Source organism: Lissotriton vulgaris, chromosome 1_1, assembly GCF_964263255.1.
Source record: "Lissotriton vulgaris chromosome 1_1, aLisVul1.2, whole genome shotgun sequence".
Classification (NCBI taxonomy): domain Eukaryota; kingdom Metazoa; phylum Chordata; class Amphibia; order Caudata; family Salamandridae; genus Lissotriton; species Lissotriton vulgaris.
Window position 1 is genome coordinate 1,704,174,844 of NC_141685.1, and position 14,253 is coordinate 1,704,189,096.

The 14,253-nt window shown below is 44.5% G+C and overlaps 1 protein-coding gene across 3 annotated transcripts in view; it reads right to left on the reverse strand.

Moving 5' to 3' along the window:
• SFMBT2 (Scm like with four mbt domains 2) overlaps positions 1-14,253 on the reverse strand; it is a 916,952-nt gene that overhangs the window by 625,412 nt on the left and 277,287 nt on the right. For 2 of the 3 annotated variants that reach the window (XM_086918957.1, XM_086918958.1), the window contains exons 3-4: positions 10,965-11,059; positions 2,748-2,988 (exon numbers count right to left, since the gene is read on the reverse strand). In XM_086918957.1, the coding sequence (XP_086775083.1) occupies positions 2,748-2,988; positions 10,965-11,059 (336 nt within the window). The remainder of the gene's footprint in view (positions 1-2,747; positions 2,989-10,964; positions 11,060-14,253) is intronic. The other variant, XM_086918956.1, reaches the window with a different exon arrangement.

Here is a 14,253-nt window from a genome sequence, read left to right on the forward strand (position 1 = left end):
GTTTCCCTTTTGTGTACCGTTTGTTTGTAACTAAAGAAAGACAGAGGTGAAACATAGGGAGAATAGAGCCTCGATACCCATATCTAAAAGCTGCAATTGTAAAAGACAGATAAATGCTTCTTTCAAAGTGAATTCTGGTACCTATGGCACATAAACAATTTAAAGACCTAATATAAAGAATACTTAAAAGGATGATATGAATAGAGAAGTCAATGGCATGGAAGGGGAGACAAAAAAATAAAGAAACTAATTTTTAGGCGGCAATGAAGGCTGGTTGGTCTAGGCTAGAGAGCTCTGCCATCTATCCTGAAAAGCATATCAGAATGGCAAGCAGGACAAAACATGTGGATGCCTGCTCAGCATTCAAGTGTGATTAATGTGCATCCACCTCACTGATGGCACCCTGAGGAGGGAAGGGCAGTGGGATAAAATAAGGGCTTGCCACCATAGGTCAAATACTCAATAATGCATTTATGTGTTCATTGTAAGGGGTGGGGAAGGAAGCACTACATCTTTGAAGGTGACACCCACGACTAAAAAGCATTTGAGTCCTAAGAATAATTTGGTAAAATCAGTAGAGATTTAAGAACATTTAAAAAGTTATCAGAAAACTGAATTTTTAGAGAAAACTGTAAATTTCACCCAGGGTCTCTGCTGGTTATCCTCCACCCCACACTGTCTTAAATCAGGCTGGCTTGTACAGCACAACAAATTACTATACAAACTCTTTGCTCGACAAATTAAATCACAGATCCCTGCACAACCTGAGTGCTTAGTAACGACCTCACCCCTCCACCCCTTTTCAAGAATCAATCACTTTCTGTATTTCGCACTCTCATTCCTCACTAAGCCACAGTCCCTTAACTAACAACCACCGTCCTAAATCCATTCATAAAAAGCTTTAGAAAGCCCGCCAGGCTGACATCCTTCCATTTTCGGCATCTGGCCCACATATTGCATCATAATTAACAATCATCCAATGGTGGTCAGGCTCAGCAGTTCAGGAAGTCTACATTAAGAAATAGCTCTGCAGTTCTGCTGCATAGAAAAGAACCATTTGAAATTCCAAGACATACGAAAGATACTTGTGTTTTTGAAACGTTTTTTGCCAGTGGTCTTTTCCTTATTTTAGATCCCCAGCCTGCAGGATCGGGAATAGGAAACACACTCCCAGGTAATTGCATTGCAATCAATCTTTAAGCCATACATTGACATACTAATAACCGTTGGAATTATCATGGAACATCGCACAAGCTTTCCCTCGATTGTGTTTTGCTATTGTTATCGACCACTAGGTGTCTATGTACCATTCTATGTAAGTTTGATATGATTGGCAAATAACGAAACACGAATATAAATGTAGCCAGTGGGATAGTGTTGCACTTGGTGCAGATAATTCCTCGCCCTCTGAGAACTGGAAAAAGATGTTATTGGAGGGCATTAGAAATAGTAAAAAATCAGTGATTAATTGCAACAATAAAGTATGCAAGCAGCGTGTAAAAGACACTCTAGAGAAGAGGGGTGCTTTGGATAACTCAAGGACAGGTATGAGGAACAGACGACAAACTACATTCTGTTTTATCACTGTATACATCTTTTTATTCAATCATTAGAGGCCCAGTAATGAACTCTTCAAATGGGGCCACACAGACAGAGCCACTAGAGCGATGAAACAAAGGCCAATATATGTGGGAGAAAAAACAAATTATATACAAACACATCATGGATATAAATACGGTGTAGAAGTGACTAGAATATTCCAGGCTCTGAGTGGTTCTTGAATAAATGGCTTAGAGATGAGTGAGGAATGTCTTGGAAAAACCCGGCGGAGTTAAAGAGAATCTCTTTAAGTTAAGGAAGTAAATACATAAACTAACCCATCAACGGGGTTTTTGAACAGGAAAGTCACAGAAAAGGAATAGGACTAACAGGGAAGCAATAGTAGTGGCAGACCAGAGACAATCTTAGCCTATAAAGTTCTATGTTTGTAAATAGTTACAAAAAATAGCGGACTTGATGAACCTAGTTTCCCTACTATCAATATCCACAATGTCTACATATGTATCTAAAATAAAAAATGTCCCACGTTTAACTCAGTATATGATTGCACAGTAGCAATACAGTCAAGGTGAATAGTCAAACTGTCAGTGTTTTATTGCACAGTAGCAATACAAGCAAGGTGAATAGTCAACCTGTAAGTTTACACAGTAGCAACACAATCAAGATGAATAGTTAACCTGTAAGTTTACACAGTAGCAATACAATCAAGGTGAATAGTCAACCTGTAAGTTTACACAGTAGCAATACAATCAAGGTGAATAGTCAACCTGTAAGTTTACACAGTAGCAATACAATCAAGGTGAATAGTCAACCTGTCAGTATATTATTGCACCGTAGCTATACAAGCAAGGAGAATAGTCAACCTGTCACGCTTTACAAAAAAACTATTAAAATTCGTGGACATGAGAACTCCGAAAATCTGGTGAAGAGTAAGGGTCTTTCATTCTAGGATGATAGTGTTAAATTGCTCAAGCCACTGGCGATTTAACGTTTATAACTCTCGTATTTGGTAAGTGCATGGATAAATTAACTTTTTTAATCTTATTTCCTTGCGATGGTGTGCTTACCCCCCCACCCCACTTCCCACTTCAAATTGCTTCCTAGAGCACCAACATAGCAATATCACAATTACTAAATGACAAAAAAACTTCGAATGAACTGCTTTATGTAAGTATATCTAAACTTACCATCTGGTGGCATCAGCACCTTGTTGTTCAGAGTACACCATCCCACTGGATGAAGATCAGCAGTCATGACGTCACACCAGAAGTCTGCTTTGCGATCATCTCCATAACCAAAGTACCGAAGGAGTAAGAGCTGGCCACAGGTGGTAATGATTGTGGCTACCCAATAGGTGTCTGGGTTGCTCTTATTGGCTACTTCTAGCTTCATCCCTGGTTGGAAACTGCTCTGAAGACTGATTTCCACCTAGACGACGAAAAAAAGGAAGGTTGATAAACTTCAGAGATTCAGCCATATTTTATGCATATTTTCTCACAAGGCTCATGTATTGTAAGTAAATATTATTAGCCACTTTCGTGAAAATACTAATTTACAAGAGGGTTGGCCCTTGCAGTGGGTCTGGACGTAGGGTCTGGTTTGCTCCCAACCCCACTGGTCCCAGCCCTGAAATTCAACTGTAATGGTGCGCTGCTCTGTTCTGTCAACGACACAGACCCACAGATTAACATTAGTTAAAAACAGCCCCTCTATTTGCTGTTCCATAGAATGGGACAGATTTTTTCATATATATTAACTTTAATGACTTTAGAATCGTTTAGCGTATATTGACTGCAGAACGTCTGCTTGAAGAGGAAGATGTTCACGGTTCTTCCAGTTTATAGATGAGATTTCACAGCATTTATGGAAAGGGGAGACCTCTCGGTCACCCCGAATGTATGGCTGGGTGCCCCGATCCCCCGGGAAACCTTTGCGGGCGGGGGGCGTGTCCCGGCCGGTATGCCCATAGTGGCGCGGTTGGAGCACGCCCCAGCTGCCTAAAAGGGTTGTCCTAACACTCGCCCGGAAGTCCATGCACTTCTGGGCGGGTTGGGGATGCTGCCCTGCTTTCCCGCTGCAAGATAAAAGGCGCGGGAATCCAGGCAGGCGTCCTCTTGTTCCTGCGCTCTGAAGGCTGCACCACTCGTCGATCGTGAGTCTTCAAGGGAACAAGCTGCAGTTTTTGAATGTGTAATCATTGTTTTTTCTGTTTCAGTGGTCAAGGTGTAGCAGGAGTTCGAGTCGCTACTGGAAAACAGGCAGAGAAAAACAGAACGCAGATATGCCTGGTAAGAAGAGTGGAAAGAGCTCCGAGATGGAACGAATGCTGCGCACACTAGTGAACCAAGTGTCGCGATGGACAGGAAATTCGGTAAAGTAGACCAGCTGGGTCGCGGCCTAGCGGCCCTCCGGAAACAAGTGGAGGCCCAGGCAGGGCCCTCAGGGCGACCTAAGAGGATCGTGGGGCCTGCTTTGCCAAACATTACCCCAGGGGGGGATAAGGGGAAAAAGAGGAAGGGGAAAGCGGGTCCTAGCGAGGCCCCAGTCCCGATGGAGGTCCCGCTGGTCCCAGTAGCACCAGCGTCCAGCCCGGTTCCTACACCGGACGGGGGATTGCCAATCCCCGTGGTTATCACACCGCTGGATAAGGACCAAATGCCTCCCGAACTAGCGCTTCAGTTGGCGGCTGTGTTACTCTGGTTGAAGAAGGGAGCGGGGGGATCCGCGGCTGTGGAAGGCCCAGCCGAAGAAGCTAGGCAGATTGTCCAGCAGCTCAGGCAGACAAGGGGCGCTGGGGCAGCAAACGTGCCTTCTATTTCTCCACAGGTGGTGACCGTGGCCGCGGTTGAAAACCGGAATAAGTTGACGGACACGACCGGAGGTACAACAGAGACCGGTAAGAGATTGCTCCCAATAATGGGGGAGGGCGCTGTACCCTCAAGGAGGGAATACTTGGCGCAACATGTTCCTATGGCAATTAAAGAAATGGTGTGGGCAAACAAATATTTTAATATGTTTTCATTGTTGACAGACAATCGTGAGTTAGAATATGCCAAGACTCAGAAGGATTTATGGCACCCCAGTGTATGGAGGGCAAAAATGGCAGAATTCAGGGTAGAAGAGTCTATGATGAACTGGATCAGGGCCTTTTCTATTTTTGTAGCAATTATGGGTGAGGGAACACCAGAACTGTTGGGAGACCTTGCTTGCTACCAGAGCAGGATCACGGGCTTCCATGAGAAGTATGGAGGAGAAGAATGGAAAGGATATGATGTGGCATTCAGAAAAGCGAAAGAGTTTAATGAAACATTGACTTGGGATTGTTTGGATACTGTATCTTGGCATGCGCAGTTCTTGCCGGGTGCAGCGGGTGGATCAGGGTCGAGTGCAAACGGCTCCAGGGCCTTTCAGCAGAAGCATCCACAGCCCTTTCGACCAACCTACGGGGGAGATACTCAGTCTAGATCGGGCGGGAATGGGAATAAGCGAGGGGTATGTTGGGGTTTCAACAAAGGAACGTGTAGCAGGCCGCAGGGAACATGTAGGTTCAGGCATGCCTGCGCAGGTTGTGGTAATACCTCTCACCCCGAGACTAGCTGCAGATCTAGAGGCAATAGTACAGGAGGGAAAGGGGGTACCAAACAGGATTGACACGGTACCACGGCGGTCCAAACAATCGCCCGTGGATATTCTGGCTTTGACTCCCTGGCTGAAAAAATACCCTGATCATGTGTCCGCTGGGATCCTACGAGATGGCTTCTCGTATGGCTTCAGGATCCCGGCGGGTGATTTTCGGGGGCCCCCTCATGCAGAAACCAACTGTCTGTTAAGCACAACCCGGCGGTGGCCGCCAGAAAAATCGCTAAAGAGGTTCTCTTGGGGCGGGTTGCAGGACCGTTCGGTGAACCACCAACGGCCAATTTTGTGTGTTCCCCATTAGGGGTAGTTCCCAAGAAGGAGCCGGGAGAATTCAGGCTCATTCATAATTTATCTGCACCAAAGGGAGCTTCCGTTATTGAGGCGATCGATGCAGACATTTGCAGTGTGAGGTATGCATCATTGATGATGCAGTGGTAATGTTGAATCGCCTAGGCCCCGGTGCATTGTTAGCGAAATCAGATATTGAATCCGCATTTAGGTTGCTTCCGGTGCATCCCCAGGATCAGCACCTGTTGGGTTTTGCATTTCAGGGGAAGTACTACATAGATATGTGCATGCCGATGGGTTGGTCAATTTCGTGTGCCTATTTTGAAATGTTTAGCTCATTTCTGGAGTGGGTATTCTCAACGGCCTCAGGGCACCAACATGTGATGCATTATCTCAATGATTTCCTGTTTCTCGGCCCAGCGGGCTCTCGGGACTGTGCACGGGCATTGCGGGATTTCTGCATGCTCATGCGGGGTTTCGGGGTACCATTGGTGCCAGGTAAGATGGTGGGTCCGACTACCTCCCTGGAGTTTCTGGGTATCGAACTAGACTCCGTGGAGGGTTGCTTCCGTTTGCCGGTGGAGAAGATCGCCAAATTCAGGGCATCTTTGTTGCAATGTCTCTGGAACAACAAAGTGACACTGCACCAACTACGGCAAACAGTGGGTCAGCTTAACTTTACATTGAGGGTTATACCGATGGCTCGCCCCTTCTCCCGATCAATTGCCCAGGCCATGGTTGGCCTAAAGGAGGGGCACCATCGTACGAGGCTGTCGGCAGAGGTTCGCCGGGACATGCTCATTTGGCTAGCATTTCTGGCGGATTTCAACGGCCGAGTAGTCTGGAGCAAAGCCCCGACCTCGTCAGCAGAACTAGGTTTATGAACTGACTCTGCGGGCAGTGAGGGGTTTGGCGCGATTATTGGTAACCGTTGGTCGGCCCAGAAATGGCCAGCATGGTGGGAAACAAGTGGCTTGACGAGCAACATTGGTTTTCTAGAGCTATTCCCCATCTGGGTAGCGTTGTCGGCCTGGCCAGAAGAGTTCCGAAACCACTCGGTGATATTCTGGTCTGATAACATGACTGTGGTTGAATGCATTAACCAGCAGGCAGCACGCTGCAAATGGATATTGCGATTGTTGAAAGAAATTGTGTTGACATTCTTGAAGCTAAATGTGCAATTCAGGGCAAAACATGTGCCGGGAGTACTAAATAATGCAGCTGATGCACTCTCTCGTTTCAAAATGCAGGCTTTCAGGGATTGTTTACCCTCAGCGGAGCTAGTGGCAGCGCCATTTCCCGAAGCATTATGGCAAATCAGCACCCCGGACTACAAAACCTTGTGGCAGCCAGTTTAGTGCCCAGGACAAGAAAAGCTTATGAAGGGGCGTTCCGCTCATACTGCGCCTTTTTGGGCCCTGCATGGGAACATAGATGGGGTCAGGAGGGGTCCTTTACCCAATTTTAGTGGCACTTCATGAGGAGGGCCGGTCGGTGGCAACCGCCAGTCGGTATAAGGCAGCCATATCGTTTATGGCTCAGCTCCAGGGGATTAGGGACCCGACGGATTCCTTTATAGTCAGAAAGGTGCTGCGCGGCTGGCGGCGCCTAGAGGGTCGCAAGAAGGATACCAGGCACCCGATAGGTTTTGACAGGTTGACCTCCTTGTTGTCTAAACTAGAGGAGACATGCTCCTCACCTAGTGAGGTCGTCCTATTCCGGGCAGCTTTTGCGTTGGCACTCTATGGGGCCCTGCAGGTAAGCGAACTAGTGGCTGCCAACAAGAGAGATGTCGATGGGGGTCTGCACAGGGACCACGTGCAAGTGAAGGGGGATTCCCTGCTAATCACGATAGCCAGGTCAAAGACAGACCAGGAGCCCAGGGGAATAGCATTGTGTTGCAGCGCACTCTGGGTAGTCCCTGTTGCCCAGTAAGGCATGTTGAGGCCTACCTACAGCAAAGGGTGACGTCATGGCGGGGGCATTGCTGCGGCACGCTGACGGCACCCCGTTAACAAAGTTTCAGTTCCAGAGGGTGCTGGCAATCACGATTGCAGCCGCAGGCTTGAACCGGAGTGATTTTGGGACTCATTAATTCAGGATAGGAGCCGCTACAGAAGCAACGGCTGGGGGTCTGCAGGCAGACAATGTTAAACAATTAGGCTGCTGGTCATCGAATTGTTTCAAATGGTACGTGCGCCTGCACATGTTGTAAGTTACTGAAGAAGTACACTCACGCTTGTTGTCTTTTGTTTGGATTACAGTTTCACGAGCCTGTGACGCAGGGCGGAAATTGGGACCGGCCCAGTATCAGCTAACCACCACTTCAGGATCAAGGAATGGAAGACGAGTGGTCTGGGTCGTGGGCCACTCATACGTGAGGCGTGCCGCAGACATATTCAAGACAGGTGATGCGATCCACACATCTGAGGAATATGGTTTCAGTGTGTCCTTCCATGGGAAGGGCGGCCTATGTATTGACCGACTGCAAAGTTTTGTGGAAGAATTGTTAGGGCGGCACAGGTCACCGCCATCAATAGTCATAGTGCATGTCGGGGGCAATGACTTGGTAAGGTTGGGCAGACGGGCTTTAATCCAGCACATACTTTCAGAAGTTAGTTCGTTAGCAAAGAGGCTTCCGGGGTGCACGATAGCGTGGTCACACATGATCCCGAGGAGGGTATGGAGGGGTGGATTGTCCACGATAGCGTTGAACCATTCATTAAAGAGGGTCAACAATAAAATGGAGAAATTGTTTTGCTCTGCTCATCTTCAAAGCATACCTCATGGGTGCATCTGGGGGGACCACTGTTATTCAGACGATGGGGTACACCTGTCCAGGGTGGGGAATGACTTATTGATAGGGGACATGATAGCCTGGCTAGTGGGATTGAGGAGACATGACCTATAGGAGGTGTGGGGGAACCAGATAGTCGGTCAACTATCTGGCCTGTGGCGGTAAGGTCATGATCGGTGAGCAGTGAGTTCAAGGTCCCTAGTGGGGGCGCCACCCATTATGGATGGGAGCGCCCGGGGGGAGGCGGCCATTGGCCCCTCCCACGGGGGGGGCGGCACCCATTATGGATGGGTCACCCAGGGGGAGACGGCCATAGGCCCCTCCCAGGGGGAGGCGGCTATATGTCCCTCCCACGAATTTCCCACGGGCCGGATATCCGCTCCGGCGGAAGAGAGTGCGGGGAAAGGGGGGGAGTTCACGCTGTCCTTCTTACGGATACCCCGCACGGGAACTCGGGCGACCTTAAAATGGCGTCGAGTGAAAGGGGGCCCCCATGACAAGGGAAGTTACAGTTGTCTATGAGGGTAAAGCCCTCTGTGCATGCGCCACTCACACGTGAGGGCGGGAATTTGGTGATAGGGATCTGACACCGGTTAAGACCTTGCCGTTGGCCCCTAACGATAGAATGTACAAAATTCCTATGCAAATGCATTATGTCATGATGTTAGACTCGGTTAGGAAAATCTTTGTATTAGAGATTTGTTAAGGTTAGCCTGAATACCTGTCTTCATCAAGTGTAATGAAAGTTGAATTTTGTACATGATACATGAAACGTTTTTAATTTAAAGTTTTAAATTTTGTTTCATATTTTAATAAATACGGCCGGGGGGGTCGTGAGGCCCCCCTGCCTTCCAAAAGTTCAAACTGTGTCTGTCTCCTACCATTGGGATTGGTGGTGGAAGGGGTGGCGGGCATCCCTGACCATATGTTTCTCGTCACCCTTCTGCCACAGGTATCCCATCACTGCAAGCACCTCATTGTTTAAGATGGGCTTTCTAATGAGGATTGTTCCTGCCCGAAGCATGAGGGTCCCGGGGTGGTAAAAATGTCAGGCATCACTAAAATCCTTTCCTTCTTTGAGTCACTACATCCCGAAGTCCTCAACTACCTTGCGAGTAACTTGTGTTAGTAGAAATGCTTTCCGCAAAAATATCAGTTTGGAGAGTCAAGAATCTCCGTCTGAACTTGGCAGCCTTCTAGCTGCGGTCCTAGTGAAAGCGTGGCTCCCAGCACGCACGAGGTTTACCTCCAGCACAATTTAAATAAATCTCGAAAAGTTAGGAGGAATGCTCGGGTTTTAATCTGTGTTTTTAGCTGAAACTGAAGCCAGTATCCTCTAGTTTAGTCCAGGTTTCTTTATAATAACCCTCTTTCGTAATGGTGGGACTGTATACTGTTGAATTGTGCAATTAAGACAACTTGGTTGTTTATTATATTTTCAGACTACAAGTAAAGTAGACGCATTTTGTGAGATTGAGCATTTGGTGTTAAGTTGAAAATTGAATACGGTTATTTGAACACTGACTTATGAATTTTATCATTTTTTGTGTGTAATACATGCTGTTTTGTCTCTTCATAGTAGAAAAATAAATACAACAATCATAACCAAGTTTTGTAATTAATGTGTGAAAAAGTGTGCGCTGTGATGTGCAGTAGTATGTTTGCTTCCGTAAAAAACATTAGATTTGGGTACTAGAGAGAAAATCTGCCTGTAACTGTAATATAGACTCTATAATAGCTTTGAGAGAGCTACACTGGCTCCCGGTACATCTGAGAGTGCTGTACAAAGCCGCTTGTTTGGTGTTTAAAGCAGTACATCAGCTGGGCCCGATACCTCTGCAGAATATGTTCACCTCGTACTCTGCCCCGCGACTTCTCCGTTCCTCTTTGGCGCATTTGTTGGTAGTCCCGAGGTTTCAGAGAGTCAGGATGGGTGGCCGCTCTTTCAGTGTTGCAGCGGCCACATTTTGGAACTCCCTGCCACTCTCCTTGAGAAGCCACAGTGACTACCTTCCGTTCAGGAAAGCGTTAAAAACGCATTTGTTTCCTAAAATTGCTGTGTAAGTGAACAGTGCCACCGCTCAAGTTCAAGCGCCACGATGCCCTTTGGGTGACAGGACTGCGCTTTATAAATACACTAAATAAATAAATAAATAAATAAATAATAAGAAACACAAATTGACGTTGTAATCCGATGTATCGCAGAGAGGAAGAAAATAGTAAATAAACAGTGTTTTCCATTGTGGAGGTCTATGTTTTAGCTCCCAAAGCAGATTATCTCAATGGCTGTAAAAGGAGTTAAAGGTTTGGGCCACTTAAAAAGTTCCAAATTGAGTTCCTCATTTTCAGTGTAGTTGCATGCCACTGCATTCGGAAGTTAGGTTTTCAATTACTGAAACATGAAAAATGCGAGTTTTTGGCATGAGAAGAAGGAATTTCTACTCTATCATAAACTTTGCTTCTGTCTTTGTTAACTTCGTGAGAATGAAAAATCAAGGGGTACCTACACTTGTGACGTGTGTTTTTCACAACAGGAGATGGTACTAAAAGTGCCACAATCCAATTTGCATCAACTAGTCATAACCTAGAAAAATGTGTCTCGACCCATGCAGTAAAATACGACTCACTCAATAACGAATAGACAAGAAACAATTAAGTGAAAGCATAATTGAGTACATACATGTTTGAATGATGTGTGAGGAGCAGCACTTGCACCAGTCTCTTCCAGATATTCATCCCAATTGAAATCTGTATCTTCAATGCTTGAGCCATCTTCTATCAAAAGGAAAATATAGAATGTAATAATTAATTAATATACAATTCATTAGTAGCGTGAAGGTAAAAGGCATGCTAGAAAATTTGGTAAAGGAATTATGTTACAATTTATACATATAGAGGTCATGCACCACACACTTGTTTGCCACAATGACATAAGAGACTAAAGTAATAAAGTTAAATATGTCCTTACAGTGAAAAGGGAAACATAGAAAATTGTGTGGTGCACTTGCTATTTTTACCACATATTCAAATTATAATCCTTTCAACTATCAGTGTGCTACACTGGGAGGCATACTGTCTAGTGTGCTTCTGGGTCAACAAAATCATACATGCAAGTATGTGTACTTGATCCAGTGTGCACAATTCACAAAAAGAAAATGTCAAGCAGTTTTCAATTTTTTCAAATTGAGTTATATTTACATCAATTTTTTTATACACTTCAATGTATCACAATTGAAATTCACATCCATTTTTGCTCACAAGTGGATATTGATACATATACATATTATGTTTCGTCACATTACGAATTTAACATGTTTATATGCTTGCTTCCAACGTGCATATATTATTTTCCTTCAAGCCCAATGCATTTCGGGACCTGTTGTACCTACAATACAAATGAGTTAGTGTGCGAAATACGATTTTTCAAATTTATGTGGAATCTCTGGCTGAGACATTCTCTTTCCAATATACTCCCACCAAAAAATTATCCTCAAGAAACAGTATTCTTTGAGTTCAAATGAAGAGGCTGTTTTCAATCTCCAGTCTCTGACAAAATGTTGGACACTTTTGAATTTCTAATCAAGAAGGATATACAAAGAGTGAATTTTAATTCAAAGAAGAGACCGAATTTCACAAAGGTTGAAAGGAATACATTGAGATCGTAATCCAATAATTCAAATGTAACTTTTCAAAACGCTGACAATGGAGGGGCATTGGCAATAATGGACACCATATTTCACAAACCCAAAGTCAAAGAACCTGTTTCAGATACATCCACTTACCTGGAGCTACAACAAAATCCGACCAACATGTTGATTGAAATGTTGGATAAGATACTTGAGAAAGCATTCGAAATGGGTTGGATTACTACTACCACTAAATCGTTTTTGTCAGTTCGCAATCCATGAAGACCACACCTTTATATGTTGCCATAAATTCACAAAAATATCCAAGATTCTCCCCTCCATTCTATTCTTACAGGATGTGGCACATCATTTGAACCACCAGGCAAATATCTGGACTTTCTTACAACCCTTTGTTCAAGGATGGTCGTCATATGTAAAAGACAAAATGGACTTCCTACTGAAACTACAGCAGCTGACAGATTTTCAAGAAGCAAATTATATACTATGCACCATTGATGTAAAATCGCTATATATGTCAATTCCCCATAGGGAAGGAATGGAAGCTGTCGAGTGGGCCTTATTACAACAGCCCAAAATTAGAGCAAACAAGATATTTCTGTTGAAGCTATTACATTTTTGTTTACACCACAGCTATTTACAGTGGGAAGGACAGTTCTACCTACAACTGACTGGTGCATAAATGACTTTGGGGAAGCCCCGGCCTATGTGAATACCTTTATGGCCAAGTTTGAAGATAACCACATATACAGGAATTCAGAGTGGAAAGACAATTTAAGATTATATTGTAGATTCATAGATGACACCTTCCTTATTTGGACTGAATCTAAAGAGAAACTTGAAAGGAATATTCACCAATTGAATACATATGATACATGCATTCAATTCACTCATGTGATAGAGGACACCATGATTTCTTTTTTGGATGTATCTGCCAGCAAAACAGAATCGGGTCTCATGACTCAGGTACACAGAAAAACCACAGATAAAAATATACAAGTTTCCATCTGACTAAATTAATCCAAAATTTACCATAATCACAATTTTTGGGGATGAAACAAATTTGATCAGAACCTGGGACTTATGAGGAGCACATAACAGAACAAAAACAGAAATACATTAAAAGGGGGTATCCAACCACATTGTGGAAGAAGCAATACAGAGGACAGCCAATAAAGACAGAAATAAACTTTTGAGTAAACAACTGAATTCCCAGTCACAACGACAAGTGTTTGTTTCGAAATACTCAACTAGCTTGCGGCACTGAGAAGAATTATGAATGCCAGATGGGATTTGCTTCAGAATGAACAAGATTTTAAAGATATTTTCAAACAGAGACCGTTATACGCATACAAAAGATCCAAAAACCACAAAGAAATTTTAATGACATCTATGAAGGCATTAACATTTACGCCACTAGGGACTAAGATATGTCAAAATTGTATACATTGCAACAATGTTATAACTGGCAGCTACATTACCCATCCCAGGACTGATAAAACCATCAAGTTAACACACATAAAGGACTGCATTTCAAAAAATTTGATTTACAGTATCAAATGTCCTTGCAGACTATTATATCTTGGCAAAACTGTGAGAAAAATAAAAACACAAATATCAGAGCACAAGAGCACCATTCGAACACAAAAGAAAACATCAAGTTTGGCAGTACATCGGTCCACTGCCAAACAAACAATTTCATAGTTAAGATTCCAGATAGGCTGACCATCTGGGCTATGACCAGGAATTTAATAAACATCAAAGGGGCCCTCCCTGTCACAGGCAGATGTGGCTAACACCTGGGGCTGTCCCTTCCTTTGTCTCCCTAGTCTGTTAAACACCAGGCCCAGTGGGAAAGGAGATGCCCCCAGAAACTGGGTGTGAAGGAGAGATTTGCATTAAAATATACAAGAAAGACTTCAAAAGGGAGTAGGGTCACCCCTGGGAACATTTACCCCATTGGTTAGGGAGTGGTCAGGAGTTTCCCACACACACTGGCTGGCACTGGACATAAATGTGGTGCCCACAGTATCTTCCCCTGATCACTTCTGGACATGTGGGGTGAGGGGATCACCTCCTTGATGAATGTGTGACTATAAGAGTGATCCCCCTCCATTGAGTCAAGCCCAAAACCCTAAAAATCAGGTTGATATTAGATGGGCTCAGGAGGTAAGACCTTCCCACCTTGAGCACGGGTCTTATTAGTAACTTGACATACACAAGATCCTGATTACCCTCAAGAATGTCCAAGATCAAGTTTGGCTGTAGATAGAAGCCGAAACATGTTGGTAGAAAGGATGATGGAAACATTATATGTCTATGTCA